Source organism: Anolis sagrei, chromosome 5 (assembly GCF_037176765.1).
Source record: "Anolis sagrei isolate rAnoSag1 chromosome 5, rAnoSag1.mat, whole genome shotgun sequence".
Taxonomy (NCBI): Eukaryota; Metazoa; Chordata; class Lepidosauria; order Squamata; family Dactyloidae; genus Anolis; species Anolis sagrei.
Window position 1 is genome coordinate 137,965,579 of NC_090025.1, and position 27,378 is coordinate 137,992,956.

The following is a 27,378-nucleotide window of genomic DNA, read 5'->3' on the forward strand; positions in this document are numbered from 1 at the left end:
AGCTATACTCTCTCATAGCATGTATCTACACACCCCTTCTTCCATCACATAGTTTCCGGGGCTTTTATGGCACAAACAATTGCTCCATTTTAGAAATCCTGGGGGCTCTCTCCTCAGGTTTTGGATTAGAATATCTTGCATCCTGACAGTTGTGGATTGTTAACAGAAATATTTTGAGAATTTCTGGAATCTTCCCCTTATGCTATTCTGTACTCTCTGGCTGGCTTGAGGAATAGTGGATATGTATGAGTATATAAACACCAATTAAGTATCAAATATCTGAAGCTTATAAAAAGAATTCTGTATATAAAGCATGGGACTGGATTCACTCTTGAAGCAGATCCATTGAAACAAATTGAACATACATTACTCATGACCAACATGCAGGATTTGTGTCTACATTATTAAAGCTGGCTGGATCCACAATGGGCCATGTTTTTTTCCAAGACCCCCTTTTCCTGCATAGGTGGTGCTCCTTGATAACTTTATTGTTATATGCACAAACTGACTTTTCTATAGGCTTTTCTAGGCTCATTTATTCAGAAGAGATTTGCCATTGCACTCTTAGGCTGGAAAAGTGTAACTTGCTCTAGGTCACCCAGTGGGTTTCCATGGCTGAGTGGGGATTTGAACCCAGACGTCAACAACAAATTGCTACACTACACTGGTTCTCTTGATAATTAAGGTTCCATTATTGTCCAGTAACTTTATAGTGTAGTGGTTCTCAACCTGTGGGTCCCCAGGTGTTTTGGCCTACAACTCCCAGAAATCCCAGCCAGTTTACCAGCTGTTAGGATTTCTGGGAGTTGAAGGCCAAAACATCTGGGAACCCACAGGTTGAGAACCACTGGTATAGTGTATTTCATGTGTTCTGGGCATAATACACTTTATTATTGAGACTAAATCCCTGTAATGTCGGCTGGTATACATCTCCTTCCCATAGTGGTTGGGTTTAAATGCTTATTAAATTATGTCTGTATATATGTACTTGTTGGCATTGAATATTTGCCTTTTATGTTGTTAGCCACTCTTAAGTTCCATATTGGGCGATGGGACCCAATATGGGCCCATCATTATGGAAGCTGTTTTATTATCATTGTTGAAGCTGTTAGAGGCCTAAAATCAACTGAGTCTGTGATATCACACTAGAGAACGAATCTACTTTAAATCCTCTTTTTGCTTCCTGCAGAATTCTGGGGTTTGTAGTTTAGTAAGGCTGTTAAAGGCTCCTCCCTAAACTAAAAACCCCAGAATTCTGCAGGAAGCAAAAAGAGGATTTAAAGTAGATTCATTCTCTAGTGTGATGAATTATTCCAGAGATAGGATTTGAAATGACAAGGCTTTCAAGCTCTGCCACATTAGACGTAACTGATGCATATAGTAACAAATAAGTATTTTCTTGGTTGATTTTCCCAATATTTTTGGATTTCTAACATTGTATCATTAGTATCCAGAGGTCATCTGCTTCATATTTCAAAGTGGATATAAGTCATGTTAATGTTTGTATATATTTATGATTTTATTTCCTGGCATTGAACGTTTGTCATGTATATGAGTCCCCTGCGGGGTGAGAAGGGCGGAATATAAATGTTTTAAATAAACAAATAAACAAATAAAACTTTTAAAAACCTCGTTCTATATCACTTTGAATTGCAGGGGTCAGGAACTGTCATCAAATTACTTTGGGTCATGTATCATGTGATATGAGAAAATGTGTATATTTTAAATATATAGCTCAGTTCACAACAAACCAGGACTTGCCAAGCTGGATCCTCAAATATTTGAAATTAAAATTCCATTAAAGATTTCTCTGTTTCTTAAACACACCCTGTGTATTGATAATAAAACACCTAACCCCCCCCCCCCCTTACACACACAGTGGCCTACCTCACGATTCTTTGAAACCTAGAGAGTATTTCCTCGCTTTCTAAACTTTTGAAAAGACAGGAACATTTACTCTACCCCTAACCCTGGAACAACCGGTAGTAGCTGCCTTCCTCCCCCCCCCCCCCCCCCCTTCTCCTCCTGCCTTTTCTCTTTCCGCCCGGCTTTGTGTGAAGTTTGCGGCACATTGCAGATGAGCCCTTAGCCGCGAGAGAAGCCTATTGTTCCCCGCCAGGAACTGCTCGCTGGCAATGCTGGCTTTTGCCATTTCGGAGCTGCCTTTTGCAGTGCCGCGGCCGGCCTCTGGGGTTCGCTGTGTTGCGCCTTCGCCCAGGCAGCAGCACGGCGGCCTCAGATCTTTTTGTCTGAGAGAGGAGAAGTGAATCCCGCTGCCGCCGCCGCCGCCGTACAGTGTATGTGTGTGTGTGTGTGTGTAAGAGCGAGAGGGAGCGCGAGAGAGGGGAGATTTCATGGATCCGCGTCTGTAATACACACACACACACACACACTGTCAGTCCCTCACCCCAGCCTCCCCCACCCCCACCCGACCACAACACTAACCCAATTCATTGTGTGATCCAGCAGCACCATGTTGAGTCTCATGTGCAGCCTGGATCGGTTGGGTTGGTGGTGCTGAGAGGGAGGCAGGCAGGCAGCGGCGGCGGCGAGGAGAAGCACCGAGAGGCGCCCCCCTCTCGCCTGGTGTGTGTTGTCACTCTCTCCGGCTTCCCTTATTCCTTTTAAACTTTTCTCTTTCTGGTTTTTCTCTCTTTTTTTCCGAAACCAACCAGCCCCTCTCCATGGCTGATCCCCGGCCGAGCACAGGAACCTGGGTCTCTTAAAGGCAAGGAGGAGCCGCGGACTGTTGTTGTTTTTCTATTGGATTTTTTTAAGGAGACAAAACCCCGACCTTTTTTTTTCCTCTACCAAACCCGAACAAAGATATGGCCAATCCGACTGGCAAGAACCCCCCAGACCACCGGAGAAAAGGACTGGCTTTCCTGGACGAGCTGCGGCAGTTTCACCACAGCAGAGGGTGAGCAAAATGGGGAGATGGTGGCGGCGGCTGGGAAGGCAGCAGCAGGAGGAGGAGGGGGGGAGGCGGCTGAAACCGACCGATTTTAACTTTAAAGGGCGAGGAGGGGGGGAAAGGGGGCCCCCCGAGTTGACAAGTTGTTTGCGTGTCTCTCTTTCCGCCAGGTCGCCTTTCAAGAAGATCCCCGTGGTGGCTGGGAGAGAGCTGGATCTCCACGCTCTCTACACCCGAGTCACCACTTTGGGCGGCTTTGGGAAGGTGAGTGGAAGTTTTAATTCGCCTCCCGCTCCCGCCGGCCTCTTCCCCAAACTCGGCCCTGACCCTCGGGGGCCCAGGCCGGCGGCGGGGCCCCCGGGAAGACCCCTTTTTCCAGCCGGATTGGCGAGGGGGGGGGAGGCTGGGAGAAGGAAGCAGGCAAGGCAGGTTGGTGCCTTGGCCTTGTCGGTGAAGCGGGGGATCCGGGGCGGGGGAGGGGGGCTCACGTTCCCGGGGAATCGTGCCAGCATTGGGGGGCCCTTGGCCTCCATTTCCCGGGTGGGAATGAGGGCGAAAGGCGCTGTAGATGTGTGTGTAGATGAGGGGTAGTTTGCTTCCGCTTGTGCCTGCCTGCCGCTCTCTTGCTCTCTCTCTCTCTCTTCGCGCTCTGAGTCTGAGTGCAGTTTTCGTGCAACTCAAAATTAGCGGGCATGTTTTCCCATCGATAATCGGCACGGGGCTGGGGAAGGATCCGGGCCCAGGCGCTGCCCTGGGAGCCCTTCCCGGGGAGGAATAACAAAAGGGGCAGCCGAGGCGGCGGTGGAATCGAATAGCCATCTTTAGGCTTCAAGGCTGGGGACAGAAATGTAGGCCTCAAAAGACAGGCCTCTCCGGGGCTGGGGAGCGGGCGGACGGGGGAAACTCGCCGGGACAGGGGCGAAAGGAGCCCCCCTCGCCACCCGCACTTCCTGGGCCCCTTTTCAACTTCGTGGGGGGTTTTCCTTGGGTTTAAAAAGGCCAAGCAGGCGCCAGAAGGGTTCCCCATTGGCTGCGATTGCCCGGGCGAAGGGAGACAAAAACAAACCTTCACCGCCCAGGATCCCCAAACCCTTTTGCCTCCTCGCTCGCTCTCCCCAATAAAATAAATGTTTGTAAAAGGCGAGGGGAGGAGCGACACCACCGCCACTGTCAGTCAGGGAAGGGACTGGGGATTTCAGATCCCAAGCGAAGGAACATGGGCATCTTGGTGGTATTTTTTTGTTTGTTTCATGGCAGCCTGGCTGCTGGTCGACGTTGTGTGGATGCCTACCTGTGTGGGGTTTTTTTGTGCATCTCTGTGTGTTGTTTTTTTTGACAGGTATCTGAGAAGAATCAATGGGGAGAGATTATAGAAGAGTTTAACTTTCCCAGAAGTTGTTCAAACGCTGCCTTCGCTTTAAAACAGTATTACTTGCGGTAAGTGGTGATCAGGGCTCTGGCAGCATTAGTGTGGAGCATGGGCTGGCATTTGGAGGATTTTTAAAAATGCAAAAGAACAATAACAATAATATTTTGGCTTATTATTGTTAACATTCAATTTAGTATTGAAATTGTTTCTCTCTCTCTAATGTTTTGAGCTGTGATATTTCTGGATTGCTTTATATTTTATTTTTGCCCTTATTCAACTCTCAAGTGTCCAGTGTTTACAAGCAGTAATTGTAACAAGCATCATATTTGTTATTTGCAATTGTTGTCATAGTAAGGCGATTAATATAGCTTTAGAACTTTGTATTGTTTCATCGTAACAATGTGGTGTTGTTTTTCTCCTTTTGTGGATGGAATATTGATTTAGATAATTATATATTTCACATTATATATATTTCACATTAAATCGCTCACTTTCAAAAGAATGACAGAGCTCAAGGTATGTTTTGGTTGTGTATAAATATGGGAGGGGCTGCATTTTTAAAATGTAGGTCTCAATTATTGACTATTGGAATATGTTGTTGTATTTTGCCAATCCATAGTAACCTGAATTCATAATTGGCATTTTGCATTCCCTATTTTTGAGGGCCTTTGTGGTTGTGTTCTATCAGTTACTTCTGGTTGTGCTTTTTTGCTCATAATGAAGATGTGTCTCTAATATTGAAGGGATATTTGTATGTGTGTTTCAGTGCTTATATCAAAGAATTGATGTTTGTGAATTTTAGATATCATAAAACCAACTAATTTTACCTTCTTTGGTTGATAACTTGGATTTAAGATATGAATATTCTCATTTTTTGTCATTGCAGATAGGGGAACCTTGCAGGTTGTAATAATTTAAAGCCTATCTGTGGAGATTTAGCTCTCTAAATTAGCATATGTGATTGCACAGGTGCACTTGCTGTTGGCTGTCCTAGACTGACTTCCAATTTGAAGCTGTAGAGTTCACTGCCAGAGTGTAGAAGTGGCTATTGAGTTACAGGGAAGTCTGGAAATCCTTAGGCAAAATCAGTTACCATATAAAGTTATAATTCATTGTATGTTTATTAAAATCTGGTCAAAACAAAAATATTTTAAATATGCATGTGCATCTATAATTCATATATTTAATTCTAGAGGTTTTGGATGAGCAGAATAACTGTGATCTTTGAGAAAGTTTTGGTTTATTTTGTCAATTTGCTAATAATCATACTGGCTAAACTTGAAACATACCACATGCTTGCCTTGAAATCTTATATTAAAGTTTCCTCTCTTGTTACTTGAGGTTAAAATGATACTGCAGTCAAGAGTCCACCCCAGAGTTAAGTTCCATTGGGGCTGCAATCCTATACCTCATTTCTTGGGAGTAAGTCCCATTTAATTCAGTAGGATTTATTTTTGAGTAGACAGGAAATACTATGATATTCATGGGGTCGCCATAAATCGACAGGTGACTTGAAAGTACACGCACACAGACATACCATTATGTTACAGACTATGAGACATAAACATTCTGTATTCTTAAAGTTCTTGTTAACATGCCCCCCTTTAAATTCTAGTTTTCTGTGGTTTAAATCTTCTGTTCTTGCATTTCTCAGTGATTTCAACAGAACATCTAGGAAGTTAAGGACCCAAAATAGATTACAGTAGATCCTTGATATCTAATGGGGTTTGGTTCCTGGCTCCCCCAAAATCTGTAAAGGGTTGAATCTCATTATATATAATAAAATAATGTCCCTTATATAAAATGGCAAACTCAAGGTTTGCTTTTTGGATTTTTTAAAATTCAGTTGCTCATTGGTTGAATTTGTAGATGTGGAATTTGTGGCTATGAAAGATGGATTGTATATATTCAGTTTGATTGCTGTGTTTGTGTTGTATATACTGCACATGTGTACTTAGGAATATTCCCTAATCAAGATTGCAATAACTTTTAATATTCTAAAATGTATAAAAATAAACTTTCTTGCTCAACACTGTGTATGGAAAGTAATAAAGAGAAAGGAGAATTGCTGTTCTTAAAATCATGTTGTTTTAGCACTATTCGTAAAGGTAAAGATTTCCCCTGACATTAAATCTAGTTGTGTCTAACTCTGGGAGGTGGTGCTAATCTCCATTTCTAAGCCGAAGAGCCGGCATTGTCCATATACACCTCCAAGGTCATGCAACTAGCATAATTGCATGGAGCGCCGTTGCCTTCCCGCCAAGAAGGTACCTATTGATCTACTCACATTTGCAATATTATTTATACTTAATTATCATGTATCTATAGTGTGATCAAGCAAACTTCAGTGCCCATCTTGTTATCTTTGTTGAATGGGTATACATTGGTTCATAGCAACAGAACTTTCATTTTGAGAAATTATTCAGGAGAAGCTGGGAATGGTTTGAAGAGTAAAGCCAATTTTTCCTCTTGTTAATCTGAACATCTTTGAAGGAACTTTTCAGATAGAGGATTTTGCAATTTCCAGGTGTACTGAACCAGTATGCTTAACACCTACAAGCCACAAGGGGACTGTACCTATCCCCATGGCAATTGTTGCTAATCCAGCCAGACAAGTAGAATCAACAGGGTTCAAATAAGTGACTGTATCTTACCACACTGCTCACAAGTATGTATTTTGTTGAGGTACTTTTTCACATCTCACTATACTACACACATTGAAGAATTTAGTTACTGAAACAAAATTTGATGCTTGTAAGTACACTGGCTCTTTAGCCTGCAAATGTGTTTACAAACAGATATTAGTTGTGGCCATTCTTCTTGATTCATAAGGTGGCCTTCACAAAGACATGTAAGTACACTGTGAAGATATAAGCAAAGGCTGGCAATGTCAGCTATTTGGAATGAAATGTGAATGGAGGGCTGTGGCTTACATGTGTTACTGGTTTCCCCAAGGAGGCACAGGCAGTTTCTCAGGGAATGTGATAGAAGAAGAGAATGAAGGTCACAAAAGGAAAAGAGAGAGTCATGAGAAAAATACAGGGAGGAAGATTCTTCAATTCATAGGCATACAATTATCAATTGAAAACTGTGTCTAGTACTCTATGAAATGCTGATCAAAATGATTTGTGATCAGTTACCTTTAGTAAACTTTACAAAATATTTTTAATGGACCAGGTAATTATATTTCATAATACACTGAACTCAGTAAAGAAGTGTGTTGAATTTATACACAGTAAAATTTTCTGCTTAGTTATGCTTTAAAGTGAATAAGTAAGCTACTATGTATAAGCAGCAGGTCTTCAAATGTTGGCTTGTATGTTCACAGAATAATTAACTGGTTGCATATGGAAAATTCAACAGTAGAACATGAGTGTACTAACATTCTCTGTCATGTCTTTCTCAGCAACTAGTTCACAGAAGCATCCTGCCTCTGATTTTGCAGGTGATATTGCCATCTTGAGTAGTAGATATTGATGCCTCCAATAACTATACATTTATTTAACCCCTTTTAAAAACTGTCCAACATGACGGTCATTATTACATCCCATGACAGTGAATTGCAAAGTTCAACTATGCATTATGTGAAGAAGCATTTTTTCCTGTTCTGAGTCTTGCAGAAGGTAGTTTGTATGTATGATGATTGGTGAATGTAAGAATTAGACAATAATGGATGTTTCACATTTTGATTCTATTGAGATGTCACCAGCATTAAATAATTGGTAGTTTGCGATTTAATGCAATAACTAATTTAGTTGACCAAATTATTTTTGTAGATGTTCATATGTGATAACACTTTTCTTTGGAAATTTTGGTGATGGTTTTACTTTGGTAGCTGAGGGGAAAATATTCTAAATATATACCAAGGTCATTTGGATCGATAGATTATGTAGCTCATGGATGGAGAATGTATAGTCTTCCATATCTTGTTGAATTACAACTATAATCACCTCTCACCAATGCCTGTGCTGGTCAATACTGGTAGGGGTTGCAGTCCAATAGCATCTGTGGAAGCTGCTTTTATGTAATATGGTATAGCAAAAATAGATGGAAATCCTCAGAAAGAAATACAAAGTGTTGTGTGAAACAAATGAAGTTTACTGTTGGGTGATAAGACGCGATGTCTTGGTGAATTTCCTTAGGGGATGTTTCACCATTAGTCCAAATGATCAATGTATCATTAGTCTATCTGAGATGCCAGTAGAGTTAAAAACTGGCAAATTGGAAGATAGCTTACAGGATATTGGTATGTGAGTTGGAATCAGTGGCTCATGTGGTCTCTTTCAGCTCTGTGATTTCATGATTCTATGGTCACTTCCACACAGCTGTATAAAATCCACATTGAACTGGATTATATGGCAGTGTGGACTCAGATAATCCAGTTTAAAGCAGATATTGTGCATTATCTGCCTTGATATTCTGGGTTATATGGCTGTGTGGAAGGGCCCTACGTTGAAATACAAGATGAAATTTAAACATATTGAGAAGGCAGTGACTCTTCATATGTCTCTTTCTTCTCAGGGATAAGGCTCATGATGGCCCATAACCCATAATCACTGGCACATTTGTAAATAATGATCCTACTTCCACAGTTGCTGAGATAGTTTCCTGTGGAAGTTCATTAAAAGAGTCAAGTTTGTTGAGGCAGTCTGTGGTGTCCTTTAAAAAGCTTGTTTTGGCAACAGTTATGAGAGCCAGTATTTCAACGGGCTTTGTGGGTATCTTTCTTTTTTATAAAATCTTCTGTTCAGCATTAAGGGGTTTCATCTTAAATTAAGGATTTTATCAAGGTTTTATTTTTAACATTGAAATTGTAGCTCTTATTTGACCTATTTCAACATCTGATATAGTCCTTAGTATCATTGTAGCAACATATCTATATACTCATGCATAAGTCTAGAAATGTGTTTTAAAAATGACCCCCTGAAACTTTGATCAACTTATCCATAAGTCGATGTGAGTACTGTACATTCACTCCTATCACAAGGACTAATTTCCTTTCTTGAGTACATCTGTGAAAAGTGAAAGTTTAATCCATTTTGAGAAAAACTAGGCCCCTTCTACACTGCCACATAATCCAGATTATCAAAGCAGACAATCCATATTATCTGCTTGGAACTGGATTATTTTAGTCTATACTGGCATATAATCTTGTTCAAAGCAGATAATCTGGATTTTACAAGGCAGTGTAGAAGGGACCTTAAAAGAAGCACCAACCCCTTCTGCTCTCTCCACCACAGCACTACTTCTGGCCTTTTTGTTGCCTGGGTGGGAAAATGGTGGTGGCAGCCAGGGGCAGATGCCCCCCTGAGAAATAATTCTCGACTTATCCATGGGTCATAACAAAATATATAATTTTGCCCCCAAACCTGCCTTTGACTTATACATGAGTCTATTTAGTAGTTTACAGAGGTGCAACATCAATATATTGTAATCATTATTCTACGTAGATTTAATAAGAAAACTGCAGCAGGACAACTGAGGGCAATCATTCCATACAGCCATATAACCCAGAATATCAAGGTACAATATCTGCTTTGAACTGGGTTATCTGAGTCCACACTGCCATATATTCCAGTTCAAAGTAGAAAATATGAGATTTTATTCAGCTGTGTGGAAAGGTCTTAAGTGAAAATAACAATTCTTGCAAGCAGCCCTCCCTTAACTTCTACAGCAGAAATCACCACAGAATTTCCATAAACAAAGCACTTAATAACTGAGACCAAACCCTGACAGGAGTCTACTGGTGGAGAGCCCCATGAATTCCACCATACAAAGATATGTACTCCCTTATGCCACTTGCACACACACAGGATCTGATAATTATTATTATTTATTATTTAAAACTTTTATATCCCAATCTACTCTACCTCCATAGAGGGACTCAGACCGGCTGACATCAAAAATTCAATGCTAACACTAAAATCTAAAATATCATACATCAACATTAAAATTAACCAATACATATAGGATAAATTACATAACAGCCGTAATCAATTTTGCCTTTGGAGTACAATGAGAGCAATAGGTGGTTTAGCAGAACCTCTTACAGTGTTGTCTTGGGAGGAAGGCTAGGACAAGGGTTTTTGGCCCACTGGAGAAGCAAAATCATTTGAGAAGTAGAAAGAGTACATAGTAAGAAAAAATCAAGAAATTTGAGAACTGCAATTTAACAGGAGCCATCCCTCCCCCCCCCCCCCAAAATATACATACACATAACATACAAACATGCCTGTTAACATAATTAGTTACAAAATGGAGATGGGGAATGGTGCAGGTGTGAACTCTGTCATGGGGAATGATGGAATATAAGCCAGACTCTCATCTTCTGTCTAGCAAGCAACAGCTGTGTCAGGTACAAAAAGGAGTCTAGATTAACATCCACATTAGATTGTTTCCATATATCGATCCTTTCTCTGTGAAGTAGGCTTTACACAGAGAAACCCCAGAGTAGCTCTCTTGCAGTCAGTAATAGGCAAAAAAAAAAAAAAAAAAGCAGCAGATTTACCTCAGCCATCAGCTCGCAGACCCTGCCATATACTCCCTCGGGAAGAAAAGTGTTGCATCACAAGTCCTAAACCCTGTTTTGCTTAATGAAGTTCCTAGACATGAACTCTGTCTGATTATTCACTAGATGAGGAGGGTGATGATCCTCCCTTTGTCACATACATACTGCTGTCACATGGACTATTGCATGGCCATTTGTTGGCTGCCCTATTGTCTATATTGTATTTTCTATCACCAAGCTACTACAAACCCATCTTTCTATAATGGTTTAATTGGTTTTTTGAGTTTGATCATTATGCCATGACAAACCTTGTCCTCACCTGTACCCTGTGCTGACTGATGAACATTGTTCCACATGCTAGCAGTAATTATGAGGCTTCTGAGATGTTGGACATTGACCTTGTTGCACTCATTGGAATTCAAGTGACCAGAAGAGGAGAAACACAGCAGACACTATTAGCAGAAAAACCTTGGTCTCCCTTCCCATTCAGAGTACCCCTGAGGCTAATTGAAGCTTGGCAGAAGTAGGATATAGGGGCCAGTATTCTGTTTTCCAACAAGTAGCAGCTATGATAGTGTGAATGCCTTCCTTTAAGAGTTCTAGTATTGGAGCAAGTTGTTATTAGCTTTATTTGTACCTGCTTTACTCCCAGAATTGAGACCCAGTGAGTTGTAGATTAAATGAATAGATTTGCCACGAAGGTTGATGTGTATTAGTTATTGTCATCACATTGCATCCAGCAGAGTAGCACATGTCATTTACCTCATCCTTCATGGTTTGCAAGGCTTGTTCTTGTCTGTTAGATATGTGTCTGCCAGATGCCATGAAAAGCTAAAGGAGTCCATTTAGGATATGAAAGTTGACCGCTCCACAGAGGAACAGCCAAAATTGTTCTGGTTGCTATTGCTGTTCTTGTCTTCATAGCACTAATAACATTTTTGTCTCTGTACTTGCAGTAGGGCTGCTTGTTGAAAGATTTGAGAGACCCAAAGAAAGGAAAACCAAGAAAAGAGTGTTGCGGTACTTTTGAGATTAAGATATTTATTATGACATAAGCTTATGTCATAGTTATTTTAGTGTTTAAGATAACATTAACTTTGCTGCACCAGACCAACATTGCAGTTGTAGAAATTGTAACAAAGATATGAATGAGTGACTATAACACATAGTTTGTGACCTTAGATTTTGCAATATTTGTTGTGAATAGTGCTTTAGAGAGATTTGCTACATGGGCTTTTCCAGTGTTTTTGCTTCACTCTGTAGACTATAGGATAGAATGTAATGACTGAGCAAATGCCTCAAGTCATATACTAAGAGCAAAAGGGGATATAAAATTAATAAAATTAGTTTAAAAATGCTGCCCTCTTTCATGTGGGTAGTTGTGGGGGGGACTTGAGTGTGTGTGTTCATGCATTTCACTTTTGTGTCCTGGCTTTGGTCTTTCAAGGACATTATTGCATCAAGCTACTATCCCACAGCATTTGCGGAATCACATACTGGCAACTTACTGGGACGTTCACCCTTGATATTACAATTCTCCTTTGTCATCCAATAGCGACTATTGGCCATACTTCTTGTTAGGGATGGAGTTTCTCCCTCCTTCAGTTCTGCTCCTTTGTAAGGTATGTGTATATATATATATATATATATATACACACACACACGAAGCTTTGTCATTCCAGCAAAATTTAGTAAAGACAAATAAAACAAACTTTAGAACTTTAATTCCTGCGCAGGGAGAGCGGGAGAGGAGTGGAGTCCCACCTCCTTCCTCTACTTCTGTGCTGGCAAGCCAACACAGAAGTGGATCAGCATGTCACACGAGGTAAGTACTGGCATGATCTGAGGCTATTGAAAAAGTTTCCCATCAGTAAGAGGGGCTAGTTTTTTTGCAAGTAGGTGGCAGACCGGCAATGGGTTGTGCATGGTGTCATGTAATGGAAACCATCACCAAAAGTGATGATCCTGCTTCATTCCCGGTTTGCCACCTTTGTGAGATAAAGTTCCAAGACAAAAGTGATTGTGAGCATTTGGTTTGTAGAAGAAATGGCTGAAGGAGAGATTCTCGAAAGAAAATGTCTTTCCATATAGGTTTGTGTGTTTACTTGTGTCTCTTCAGTTAGAGATACTGCTGCTTGTTATTAGCCAGTATATCTAGCCAATAAATATTTGCAGAAAGATCAGACAAAAGTTTGGAGACATTTGTAGAAGTTAGTATTTGAATTGTGGATTTTACCAGTACTATCATTCCTGTAGGGAATAACTGTCCATGTGTCCCTATTATGGAAGAACGAAGCCCATGATCTTTTTCACATGCAGAGTCCTAATGCAGAGTACATCAAAAGATCAATGGAACTATGAACAATTTGTTTTTCCTATATTGGTTTTGGGTTCCAGCTGTTTATGCACAGTGTTCCTTTTGAATAGAATTCCACTTTGTGTGTTCTAAGTGTGCTAGAAATGAAGCCATTATGAAAGTATCATGCTGTATATCATATTAAGTTACACATTCTTAGAGTGTCTTAGCTGGGTTTCTGTGTTTTTTTACCTTCTTTAATTAATAAATTACAGGTTTTGGAATCCAAATAACTCTGCCCTCAATCATGGTACAAACCCTGCCAGAGAATTATAATTTATTTATATTTTAGACAGATAAAACTAATTTGAACTGTTCTCCAACTAGCAATGAAAGAACTGATATCCTGTGCTTTGTACTGGTGTTTAAATTTAATGGGAGAGGCAGTGTGTTTTGACTGTCCATTGAGGTTAGTGGGGTTGTTCTAATTGAGGTCTGAAGAAGTGACATCATGTCTTTTCATTGACCTAGCTATAGCGGCCTAGGGACAATTTTTTGTTCTCTTCACTGGTAGAATTGCACTGACTTTTTCTGATGTATCTCTGATGTTGTGTCTATATCAGAACCTCATTTATGGCACATTTCCAGCCATCAGATATAATTGTATACTTTGGTTTACTAAACATGATGGCCTTAAAGTGAATTAACATTTATGGCCTACCAAAAAGACCTGTAACCTTTGATATTATACAGTTATAGAAATATAATTCCACATTGACTGCCATGGTTCCACTCAATGGAATCCTGAGATTTTCAGATTAGGGATTGGTATTTCGAATTCTCAGCGAGAAAATGCTAGTGTTTTACCAAACCGCAAATCCCAGGATTCCATAGGATGTAGCCATTACAGTCAAAGTGGAATAATTATGCTATAATTGTATAGTGTGTAAGGACCAGAAGACTTTTAAAAATAAGCATACATATCTCTGTATTTAATGCTTTTATTTGTGTCATCTTTGTTTCACCCAATTGTTTTTAAAATTCCTCCATTAATTAATACATAAAGTCAGAGAGACTGATCAAGGTGCCAGCATAATATTACAATTACTTTTAAAGACATAGGTTCTTGGGTGCTTGTATGTGTGGGTGATACTATCAAGTTTTTAGCATGTTGGAGCAAAATTTTAGCATACTGAAGCAAAATCATCTGAAGATTCTACACAAACTATGTGTCTTATAGTGTATAGCAGTGCTTCTTAAGATATCTACTGTTGGAGTGTGGCAGAGTTTTCATTCTAGTGTAACCCATTGACTCCAAGTGTTTCTTCCTTTCTTGGAAACTTGCCACATATGGCAGTCAGTAGTTTGTGGACTAGCAGTAGTTCACGAACCATTGTTTTGAGTAGACTGGTGTATAGGATAGTAGATGTATGTGTGTTGCTATAAATAAGCTTTTTACACTCACGTTTGTGCTATTGCAATGAGTTTTAATTTTATTTAAAGCCAAGTAATATGCAAAAAACTGTACATTTTGTACATTTTTTAATTCAGTTTTGTTCCCCCCTCCAAAGTTAAACAAAGCAAGTCATCGTTTTGAACCTATTGTTTTGAATTGCCTGACAGATACAGTAATTTTATTATTTGTGGATTTGTAGTAAGCATGCTAAAGCCAAAATGCCAATAACCATTCATAGAGTACTTGTCACTGCAGTGATGTGACTTCTCAGAGCAGCTGTTAATACAATTCCTTTAGACTGTAATACAGGTTACATGTTTAATCTTTACTGAGGTATATTAATAGAGAGAATTCCAAATACTTCCCTGTGGATATTTTACTGTGTTAATGAAAGAGTTCAATGAGTTTGTATATGGATGAGAACAAAACACACAAAACGTCTACGGTTTCATGTGCTAGTTCTTATTTGGTCCAATTTCATTGGTGTGGAAGTGTGAAAGGATTGGCAGATTTAACATGCATATGTTTAATCTTATTAGATCTTCTTATAAAGATTTAATACATGGCTCTTCTTTTTAAAACTTCAGGTGGGAACAAGAATACTTAACACTTAGATAAAGTGTGTTTATCTAACTTCGATGCACAAGTTAGATAAATACATTTTAAACTGGTTTAAAAGACATACTGAGTGGACTTGGAAATGTTGCATATTGGCACTAGTATAAGTAGTTGTTTGTTGTACTACAGTGCTTGGTCCTTTACTCAGTTGGGAATTACGTTGCAGTGCACCAGTGCAGGGTCTGTCCTTGATGTGGATAAGGTTCTTAGTTGCCTAAGCAAGATGGTGTAGTAGTCACACGGGTGCTTTTCTACTGCCATAACTCATGCTAGTTTGCTGTCATAAATATTTGCTCCACTCAGTAGATATCTAAATAGTACATTGACAAAGAGCCAGCCTGGTATAGCAGTCTGAGTGTTGGACTAATACACTGGGAGACCTGGTTTAATTCTCCACTAAGACATGAAAATCCACTCAGTGACCTTTGGCTCATCATACTCTCCTAGCTTTAGAGAATAGCAAAACCAACCCCTTTCTGAAATAATTTTGACCCCCCCCCCAAAAAAAAACCCCTTGTTGATAAATTTTCCCCAAGTCAGAACTTATTTGAAGGCACACAACAACACATTGATAGAGAAGGTCCTTAATCCCTGACACTGTTAATCTAGGATTGGACCATTAACCTGAATTTGTCGGTCATAGAGCTTGTGACACATTCAGAAGTTATGCACTACAATACTTTGTACAAGATCCCAAGGTATATCATTGGGGTTGAACTGGATAGTTTTACCCTGCTTGATTCAAACAAACAAAAACACACCAAAGGACAGTCCCAGCTCCTCAACTTTTGGTTTTAGGATTCTGTAAATCTTTGGATGCGTAAAAATGGCTGGATTTATTCTTTTCACACAGCAGTTTACATTGACTTTCTGTACCAAAAAAACGCTCATCTCCCAATGCCTATCTCAAAGAAACAGCGTTAGTGGCTCCTTTGCTGTATAAAGGGTGGAACTGGCTTCTAGTGCCAGAGGGAGCAGATGTGAATCTCCTTATGCTACATTCACATAGTCTAATCCTGTGTACTGCAGAAGAACTGAGATGATAGTTCAAATTTAATTGAAAGTGAAGAATTTTAGGGTTAAGAAGATATGAAATAGGCTATACTGTTTCAGCCCAAAATAATTGAACAGTAAGTACAAATGTGTATTTTAGGATTTAAGGTAAATAACCTAAAATATAGCTATTTGAATTATTATGGTTAACATTGTTTTATTTCTAGTAGTAGGTTTCTGTGTGAAAGCAAGGACAAATGAGATCATAGTAAGAAGGTGGTGAGGGGGAGATAACATTAAAAAAGAGAGCTAAATTGAGAAAGTTGTGATAAAATTCTTCAGTTAGAAAGATGTATTTGGACAGTTAGAAACTGAAGAATGTCTTGTCAAAGAAACTTCAATGATATAAAGCTAAACCCTGATGTTACAGTGAATCCCTTGTTATGGAAATACCCATATAAAATGAATTGTACCCATTGGAAAGGCCTGTGGACAACTTGTGTGGTACAGTGGTTTGAGCATTGGACTTTGATCTGGAGACCAAAGTTCAAATTCCCTGTTCAGCTATGGAAGCCCACTAGATAATCTTGAGTTAGGCCCCTTCTACACAGCTGAATAAAATCCCACATTATCTGCTTTGAATTGGAATATATGACAGTGTGGACTCAGATAACCCAGTTCAAAGCTGATATTGTGGGATTATCTGCCTTGATATTCTGGGTTACATGGTTGTATGGAAGGGCCCTAAGTCACATACTCTTGTTGTTTAAAGCTGATGAGAGCCATAGTTGCCCATTCTTGTTAGACTGTAACCTTGCAGAGAGGGTCTTGCCTTGATTTTATGTGCTTGCATTGCAATTAGCATCTTTTAACATTTAAAGTTAATAAAAATGATGCTAATGGGTAAGATGTCAAGATTTTTCTTCCAAATATGGAGTGGCAAAAAGGAAAATGTGATGAAAGTCTACTTTACTTCATTTAAAGCCTTTACTTCAGCTGATAAAATTTCCAAGAGCTACCTAAAATATTTATTAGGAAGTTCTTGTCTCCAGGATTATAATATAAATACATGATCCTACAGGAAAAAGTGTTCGTAGGGAGAAGCAAAAAAGCAAACACAAGTATGGTTCTTAAGTTACACCGTTTCTATGTTTGTTCTTTCTGGGAGTGAAGCATGAAGTAGGGTTCTTGGTTCCTTTTGTGATAGATGTAAATGAACAAATTGACCACCATTTTTTGTGATACTCTTTTTGAGAGCCAGAAGTTGCACAGGGCTTTGGATTTCTCTCTCTCTCTGATGACATAGGGAGTAGGCAGCATGAGACAGCAGGGGGTGTATCAGTCTTCGAACAATTCTGTATAGCACCCATACTTATAGGAGCCTTTTGCTGAAACTTCTCACGTTTCTAATTTTTCCCATTTAGCATATCTTACCAGTGTTCTCATGCAGTGCTTGTGCAGGTGTTACATAGACATATGTACTGTAACATTAGCAAAAGTAAATATAGTTTGAAATAATGCACTAAGATGCTTTGTGCTGTGAATCAGTGAGAACAACACTTTTCTAATAGCTCTTAACATGTCCGTATTACTGATTAAATATTGCTAGTTTTATGGTGGACAAGTCAGTTGCTAAATCCAGATCCCTTGCAAGGAATATATAGAAGCTAGATTATAATTTGTATTGAGGTATTGATCACGTTTAAATGAGAGATAGCCATAATTCAACTCTAATTATAAATAAGAAATATATTTTGCTTTACAGTTGTGCTGATTTGTGGTGTTCTAAAAGCATTTTATGTAATTATTTGTACTATTTGGACAGTCTCTGTATCTACAGAAGACGTAGCTTAATTTTTTTTTACAACAAATTGTTTGTGTGGGCAAAGGACTTGACATCACACCAGCACTCATAGGTCTTACCTTGCTTTCATTACATCACATACTTTTATTTCTTTTCTTTTTCCATTTCTAGTCAGGTTCATTTCTTTACCATTGTTGCAATATGCATGATAAGGGAGTCTGCCATCTAGGTATACAGAGATATAACAAGTCGCTTTGAATAAGACAAAAAATGAATAATAATTCTGAATGATCTCTTCTTATTTAGTTTCACCTTTACAAATGTACTGCAGAGTCAACAGCTAGACTATACATTAGTTTACTTTCATTACTTTTGTGAGTGGGATATAATAGTTGACAAGGTCAATAACAGAGCAACAAAATTATTAGATGTTTCATTAGCTACACATTAATATGTGTAGCCAAGCGTATGTAATATTAGCATGATAACATTTTAAACAGATGTGACAAAGAAAGTGTATTGAAAAAAGTCTCTAGTGCAGGTTAGTTACTATAAGTACTATGAAGTTTAATGAAGGAAATGTTCTACTAAAAAACTAGCAAGTCCTGAATCTGAGAATAAATTTATCAGTAATTTTTTTATTGCGCACTGTTTGAGATATAAAACCATAAGACGTTCTTTGTATGATAATAGAATACACAGCTTATAGGAATGATGTTATTTCTTGTTTTGTACATTTTACGTTTGACCCAAAACATTGTAATTTAGTTTGTTATATTTTCTGTCATGTTTCTACATGGACTAAATACATGTCCTTTCTATATAGTCTGTTAATCAAAACTAATGCATATATGATCCTTGTTAAAGACTTCACTCAAGAGTAGTTTTTCTCTTTATGAACTTTTAAGAAAAGGGTAGGGGGTACCATATAAAAACAAGGAGATAGTAATACTGAAAGTCATTCATCGTAATGCTCGTGTCATGTATCCTTGATGTTAATGAAAGTACTTAGAAATCAGGACGAAAATAATACTCTCTCAGCAAAGACAAAAATGTAGCCCCCTTAAGATACATTGCGGTAGATTTGTAGTTCCATTAGAATCTCAGGGCTCACTTTTATCTATTTTTTTAAAAAGTGAATTACAATCGTTCATAATTAGAGCTTTGGAGAAAACACATTGAAAACCTTTCCATCACTTTGGGAAGTGGTTTAACAAAGGGGGGATGTGTTTTTACTTTTTTGGCACTTTTTTCTATGTCTCTACTCTCTTTCTTTTTCTTCTCTTTTCTTTTACTTTTATTGTTCTCACTCTTTCGTTGTATTATGGAAAATATAATAAAATTCTTTTAAAAAAATAAATAAAAAAGGGGGGATGTGGAAGGAATCATCCAAATTAGTTTCAGTTCTTGTGATTTGTTTGACTGATATTTTTACTTGTGAGAGTTGCAAAAGCTTTCTACAAATCACTCCTAACTGCTCAGGGACATGCTTAGTTGTGACTTTGAGCTTGAACGCCTCCTTTCATCCAGTGCATGTTATGAGAACTTCAGAGACATTGAAATGTCCTCGAAAAACTAGCTAGAATCTTTATCATCTCCAGATTGAGATAGCAGGGCTACAGGTAGGTTGAGTAACTCAAGTTATACTCTGTTTTTTAAAAAGAAAATCCCAAATGTGAGTGGTTCATTAGCAGTAACCAGAGTATCGCCAGTGTGAATATAGATAGTTTAAGCCTCAATTTGGACTGTTTAAACATCTAAAAGCTATCTTTCAACCCCTTCACAACCAGAGGGGGCAAAAGCATGTGAACCAAGAGTTTGCTTAATTTTATATCCATATCCTTAAGTGATTCAGTTTTGTCTGTAAATAGCTCAGCAAATAGAACATTTTAGAATAAACAAAGTTGGCCTGCAACTATGGTTTAACATCTGCTGTTAAAATATTATGTGCATTATGTTATTTGTAGACACCCACAGATACAAATTAGCCGAGTCATGATTTGTTTCCTGAATGCTAAACATATTTCCCACCTTAGTCTGTATTGGTTGATCCGATCCTTAATAGACTTCCAAGTTATGTGTTGTACTGTATAATAATGATTTAGAGTAGTTGATAATAAAGAACTTGAGATTGCACTTGTATGTTTACTTACCTGGGAGTAGTTTGTTGAAGTCAGTGGGTCCTCTGAGTAGACTTAATAGGGATTGTACCATACATCGATCGGGAAGATTGCTAAGCAAGCTTGCTCGTTGGCCTCAGTGTGAAATACTGAATTGCTTCAATTCTAAGATGTACCCCCCCCCCCCATAAACATATCTAAAAATGGAATGCATCTTAGAATTATAGATGTTTCTTACGCATTTTTGTTGTTGGTGGTGGTGTTACTGAAATTAGGGTGCATCTTACAGTAGATTATGTCTTACAATTAAAGAAATATGGTGTATAAAAATAGCTGTGCAAAGGATCATAATGCTGGATTCTTTCACTATATATTTGAAATTTGAAATCAGTTAAGATAACTTTTTCAGGTATCTAGATAGGGACTAGGTTGTTAGATGTATTCAGAAAAAACTAATCCAGTAGAGGTACTTCCCCAGGATAGTACCCTCCAGATGTTTTGAAATGTTGGTTTTGTAAGCCTGAGCTGGTATGGCTGAGATATGCTAAGAGTAATAATTCCAAATTCCGAATTCCAAATTTTGATAAAACTTATTTTTGTAACCTTGTCATACTAGCTCAGGTTTACAAAACCAACAGTATGTTGGGAAAGAGCTCCAAGAAAGCAATTCTATACAATTTCTGTTTGGTGCGGCACTGTATTGAGAATGTACAATGAAACAATATTCATTTCATTCACATTTTAATTTATGTTTAGATTTAGAGCATACCATAACCATTCAACTTGGTAAAATACAAGTGCCTGCTCCTAAAGTTTGTTTAGAGATTGTGATCTCTTAATTGAGATGCTTATTAAGGTCGAGCAATCAGTGTTTACTTGAAGATGAAATAGCTCCCAGGGAGTTGGCTATGTTAAAATCTTTGTGGTACCACATCCTATGACCAGCGTACTTACATTTATCTAGATATGATTGGGAAAAGGGTAAAGAATTTTCTGTTGTCAATGCAAAGATTTCTTCACTTAGTTTAAATTCTCAAACCTATGAGATGCTGCTCTATTTGTATATTCTATTCCTACATGTAAAAGGGTCACTGATATATTGGGTCTGTTAAGACCAGGCTCATTTTGGCATTTGAAAATCATAAAGCTCAGGTTTTTTTGGTGGTTAGTCCAGAATAAATAAAGTATTGTTGAGAATGTGAATTATGCAAATTGGAAAAGGTTAGTGATCTTATCCAAAACATTGTGTATTGCAGACAGACCAATGACACTAGTTCTAGTAGAGCAACTCTGGATACATCAAGTGCCTTATACAGTCTTTAGACTGGTTGCAGATTGGTAAAGCTGTGTACACGCTTCGCATTATTTCAAACTGTGTTGTCCTCTACTTGGTATGCAGTAAAAATGGGCAACTACAGAAGAGTAGGGGCTGCTATAAATGCCCCAGAGACATTACAGGACTGTACCTCCATACTGACTAGAAGTCACTTCCTGCTTAACTCCTGTTTCAAAAAGGTCCTCTCCTGGGCCTAAATTGACCCCCGTTAGGCCCAAAGACATGATGACAATACCTACCACATGCCCTGGAAAGCATTTTGGGGCAAAGACCTTCTATGAAACATATAGCAAAAAATTATTTGAATATCGGCAAACCCAAAATATGGGCTTTTGGAACATGTTTGGAATTTATTTCCTTCTAGAGAGTTGTAGGGGCTCCAAAAATCACCCTAGAGACCGTATGCTGCCTACAAGATATACTTTGCTCTCTATGGTATTGTCAAGACCCAGAAGCCTCAAGTAGAGCCAAACACAAGATAACGAGTTCAAACACAGCTTTATTGTACAAAAATAGTCTTTTAAAGCACTTAACTTCAGTGCATAGAGTCAGAGTAGCAATTTGGCATCAAAAACGCAATAATATCAGTAACAAAAATATAACACGGATTATAACGCTGTTTAATACGGGTTAAACTCAAAGTTCAGCAATCTGCTTGAAAATAAGCACAGCACAAAAACACAGTCACAGAAGATGGAAAACGAACAGGAACACAGGAACACTGGAAGCTGTAGCCAAGGACCCAAGCTCGAGAGTTCGCAGTAACAAAGATTTATGTCCCATAAAGACAATATGCCTTTTGCAAAGTATCATTCCAACAGAACCCACTTTTATCCTAGATCTCCTCATTAGAGGATGATGAGCTCCCCACCCTTTCCTCATAGCTCTCAGCTGCATCCAACCCCGCAGCTGAACCCGAGCACGCATCCCTCCACCTCTGCCAGCGTCTGCCAAGACTTAGATCTTGCCAAGTGCTCCCCGGTTGCCAATCCCCTGTGAACCCCTCAAATTCATCACTGGAGGTGGGTTGGTTACAAATGTCCTTAATCTGTTGAACACGGGTCCAATCCAGCTCCTCCTCCTCTCCTATATCACTCCCAGACCCATCACTCCTTTCAAACCCCATGAAATCCTCGTCCTCCGTAGGAGCACTAAGTATTTCCCGGATGCACTTCCTCTGAAGCGCCTCATCAGACTCCGGATCGTGAGTAGCCCTCTTTACTCCTCTACTTTCCTCCCCATCTCCCATTTTGCAATCGGAGAAGCCTTCAAACGTCTCAGAATCACTTGGGGCCATGATTATTTCCCTAATGCGTTCCTGCTGTTGCTCCCCCTCTGACTCCTGCGCAGACCTCTTCTCCCTCCTACCAGTAGTAGGAACATTACCACCACGCTGAACTACAACAGGTATTTAGAGAACATTTAAATATTCCAATGTAGTTATTGCAGTTCTACAAACTTTGAATTTCCTTCTTGCAATATATATAGTTCATATTGCTTGAGCAAACTTCTGGTACTTACTTTTGGTGCATGCTATATGCATAAGCGTATACTAAAACAGACATAGGCCCATGCTCAATATCAAGCAGTAAAATTTTACAGTTTTACATGCTTTCAAATGCTGCATATTGACCCATTCATATCATGTTATTTTGGTTGATTTAAATTTGCCTTTGAGATATGCCATGCCTAAGTTGTTTTGCTGGACTTAACAGACACAATTAAACTTAGTTATTGTAAATTGTCATTATTTCTTCAGTGGAGCACTCATATAGCTGGTACTAGGTTACCTCCTAGTGATTTCATGTTATAATATTTAGTGTTTTCCCAATATGATGGTAGCTTCACACAACATTTTATACAACTTTTTTTTAGTTAATTCATAATTTGGTTGTATGAGGACGCATGCTGTTTCTTTGCTCCCTTTCAGTTTCTCCTGCATGTAGGAATAGGCAAAGCAACCATTCATTTACCATGATGGAAAAACTGACTCGACGAGACCCTCTCTCCTTGCTATTCTGACAAGCCTGAATGTGATTGGTTAAGCAATGGTTCTCAAACTGTGCTCCTTCAGATGTTTTGGACTTCAACTCCCACAATTCCTAACAGCTGGTAAGCTGGGTGGGATTTCTGGGAGCTGAAGTCCAAAACACCTGGAGGAGCACAGTTTGAGAAACACTGGGTTAGAGGATATACAAAATAGATGTTTGGATACAATACTATGCTTTCCTATCTTCATATGTTTGTGGAAACAAGTCTCAGCAATTCTGGCTTAGCATTTTGTGTCAATGAGTCCATTGTATACACATTTTTGCAATTATTGTGAAACCAGTGGAATCTTAAACACCCTAGAGAGTGAAATATTTCTCCAGTGAATTTTTCATTTTCATCTCCTTCTCCTTTTGTGTTGTAGGTTTCTTGTTATCCTGTTCAAAAATAATGTGCGCATTTGCATAAGTCTCTTGCGATGCAATACTATGCATGTCTTAAAAGTCTTTTTTCCTCAGTTTGGTTTTCTGCCAGGTGACTATATAGGATTGCCGCTGTTGGTGACATCAGATGTGATCTCAACATTTCCAATCTTTCCACATTCCTTGCATGTGGTTTATTATTAGGGCCTAGAGTACTGCCAGGTACAATGGTACTTCATTCTGTGGCAGCAGTAACTGATTATTTCACCATGAGTGATACTTCCTTCCATCTTTCACTATTCTCTTTCTGCATATTTATAGGAGGTACATTGTTGGATTCGGTTAATTCTGCAGCCAGTTCATAGCTCATGGTTGTAACCAGGAAGTGTTAGTTACAAGACATTTTAGTGGTAAGCTAGTGAAAGCCTCCCATCAGCTTGTCCAGCTGAATTCATTTTTGCCCTTGCTTTCATTTGCTTTTAGAACAGCTCTGATTGTTCAAGAAAATGAAAACAGTATCTGGTTTCTTCCTCACCTTGCTCTGTTGCAACTCCCTCACTTGGCAAGAAGTACAGAGATTGGAAGGGTACAGAGATTATTCACACCTCCTCCCCTGGTTCTACTACATCTTATTTAGCAACAGTTTTTTTGAAATTGCAGACATTTGCTCCATTTCCTATGGTGGTACTTCTTTTCCCAATGGTTCTTGTACAGTTTCTGTGATTTGATATCATGTTGAGATCAACACAATGTTCAGAATCCTGTTCTCTTTATTGGGTACTGGTCTGTGCTGTCATCGTGTTCAAAGCCATTGAACTAGGAAGAAGTCTAAATCCTTTGGGATGCACATAATAAATAATAATAAAGAAGTCTAAATCCTTTGGGATGCACATAATAATGATAAACCTAAGTATATTACTTCAGCACCAAAAAGATATTAAGTACTGTCTCTGACTCCCAAATTAATGTTCTTTGTGTGTAGTAACACTTTTAAAGATGGGAAGTCATGTCATCTCATATATTACCTATGTAATGAATGAAACAGTGAAGTGAATAAAGTATATTGAATCTGTTTTTTTAGCTTTATGCTATACATTTTTACATTAGTCACCCCACAACTTCCAACAATTCAAGAACTTGGATCTGGAAACTCTGGCCACAATCTAATAATGAGGTATTCCCAAATGAAGAGAAATGCTATCCAGGTTTTCACAGTGTTTCAGATGGATTTATGGAAAGACTTAAGTACATTTATATGCAGTGACTAGGAAGCATTTCCTGAGTATTTAGTGATATACATAGTTGCATATTCTATGAGGTTTGTCTTTTATTCAGGAAATGGTCCTGGAGCATTATTTCTTTAGTATGTTGTGTTGAAAGTGGAATGGATAGTTACGTCCATAGTTTATGTCTGGGAAGCAGTGATAGGCAAAGAAACTTTCACAGAAGATATGGGAGGCAAAATTAGCACTGAGAAGCAAGGACAACATCAAGGTCATGGCTATCTAGACCAAAGGGAATAAAGGAAAGTTAAATTTGTGTTCTTTGATTCCTCTTTTTGGCTTTAAATGTCTGCAAAACTTTTGTTGGAAATAATCTCGTATGTTTTGGGATGAATAATTCAGTACTGATAATATTAGAAACATAATAGTGAACTGTAGAACTGCAACCAATTTGTGTATTTATCATTATTATATTGTTGATTAAATTGCTTGTTATTATGTGACAGTTAACATTCTCATATTCATATGTGTAATGTATGGTAAGCAACAGTTGACACTGACATTTGCCTGTTCCACATAGTGGAATATGAGAATATGCTTATTCTTACATGTGAAGAATCTTCAGTCAGTACTTTAGAGCTACACTGTTTTTCACTTTTTTCAGGATGAAGTGTGATAGCTTCAGGACAAACATCAAAATAGCAAACTGCTTCACTATTCCTAACTAGTACTTTCAGCACCCTTTCCATGTTGTTTTTTGTATTTCCTACTTTTCATCTCTCACTGCTACATGTTGCCATTATTTCTAATGACAGGAGTGGAGAGCGTTGTTTTGTAAATATATATACTCTCTGTTTAGCGTTTTCATAGAAAGTGCCATACTCCTTCAAATGTTGATATGAGCTTGCTGCTACAATAATATATTCTGCTTGTCTGACTAGAGATATCAGTTAGAAGGGTAGTAGGTGTGATAGAAAAGGAAAGTGAATGTTATTATGGTAGGAGACTGGATTGCATATACAAGATGTATTTGAGAGTAGCCCTTCACAGTTGTTGGCAGAACTGATACTCTTCCTGCATGGATATCCCCTAAACAAGCCATGGGCAAACTTTTATTTTGTGGGGGCTGCATTGCGGGCCAGGAAGGGGGGGGGGGTGAAGGCCAAGGGCAGTTGGTACAGGGTGGTGGTTGGCATGAGGGGTATGGCTGATGGCTGGAGGGAGGGTCCTCTCAGCCTGGGGATACAGAGAGATCTCGACAGTTGTCTGTTTCCCCCTGGCTTTCCTCTCAGCCTGGGAATGCGGTGGCCTGCCTTGTTCCCAAGCTGAGAAGAGGAGGAAACACGTCGCAATCATGTGTCTCTGCCTTGGCCCTCCTCTCAGCCTGGGGATGAGGCGGGCCACTGTGTCCGCATCCTAAGAAGAGGGCTGAGGTAGACGAGGGTTGGAGGGAAGAGCTCGAGGGGATTTGTCTGGTCTACACACCTGGGTTTGCCTGCCCTAAATCATCTTAACTCAGAAATGCTCTCCAAGTCTAACATCATCACTTTTCTCCTTCCATATGATTTTAAACATATTTTCTGATGAGAAAGTTAGTGAAGCTTTGAAAACTTGCATGATATATTTTTGCATTATGCTTGGTCGATAAAAGGTACAGCACAATCCCCTTATCCATGGGCATAATATCCACAATTTCACCTACCCAGTGTCCAAAACTCCAAAAAATTCCTTCCTGGACATTTTGTGGGCCCTCTAAGTCCTCCAGTGCTTTCCTGAGGTATACTTCTGGCCCAATTATAATGAAAATATAGAGTTCGCAATTGTACATGGTCTCAGGTATCCTCAGAGGGATGTGTATGTTTTGGAATGTATCCTCAGTGAACCCAGAGATCATATTGAATTGCTCTTTTGTGGATTTTGTGTTTTGCTGTATGATAATGTTACTAGTTATCCCCGAGAAGGTAGGCTAGAAGTGTTGCAAATAATTGAAATTTACCTTGTTGTTGTGTCCCCACCCCCGTTATTTTTTATATTACTTTGGTTGTCTTTTAAAGCTGATACTCTTCCTGCATTGATATCCCATAAACAAGGCATGGGCAAACTTTGCTAGGTTAGCCTCTTGCAGGATAAAAAGGAGGTAGATGGGGAGAGGGGAAAAGGAATGTATTACTGTTTAACACTTTTTAAAAAATCATTAATCTTTGTGGAAATGAATTAATATTCACAAAAGCTCATGCAAAAATAAAAACCACAGAGTTCTAATGATACTGTTCCATTCCTCTTAATTCTTCTGCACCCCTTAATTCTAGAATCATAGAATCATAAAGCAG

At 38.9% G+C, this 27,378-nt stretch overlaps 1 protein-coding gene across 3 annotated transcripts in view; it reads left to right on the forward strand.

The window, feature by feature from the left end:
• ARID2 (AT-rich interaction domain 2) overlaps positions 1-27,378 on the forward strand; it is a 105,122-nt gene that overhangs the window by 664 nt on the left and 77,080 nt on the right. For 2 of the 3 annotated variants that reach the window (XM_067469084.1, XM_060777558.2), the window contains exons 1-3: positions 2,212-2,920; positions 3,085-3,178; positions 4,254-4,351. In XM_067469084.1, coding sequence (XP_067325185.1) covers positions 2,829-2,920; positions 3,085-3,178; positions 4,254-4,351 — 284 coding nt within the window. In that variant the 5' untranslated portion in view covers positions 2,212-2,828. Of the gene's footprint in view, positions 1-2,211; positions 2,921-3,084; positions 3,179-4,253; positions 4,352-27,378 lie in introns of those variants that run through there. The other variant, XM_060777557.2, reaches the window with a different exon arrangement.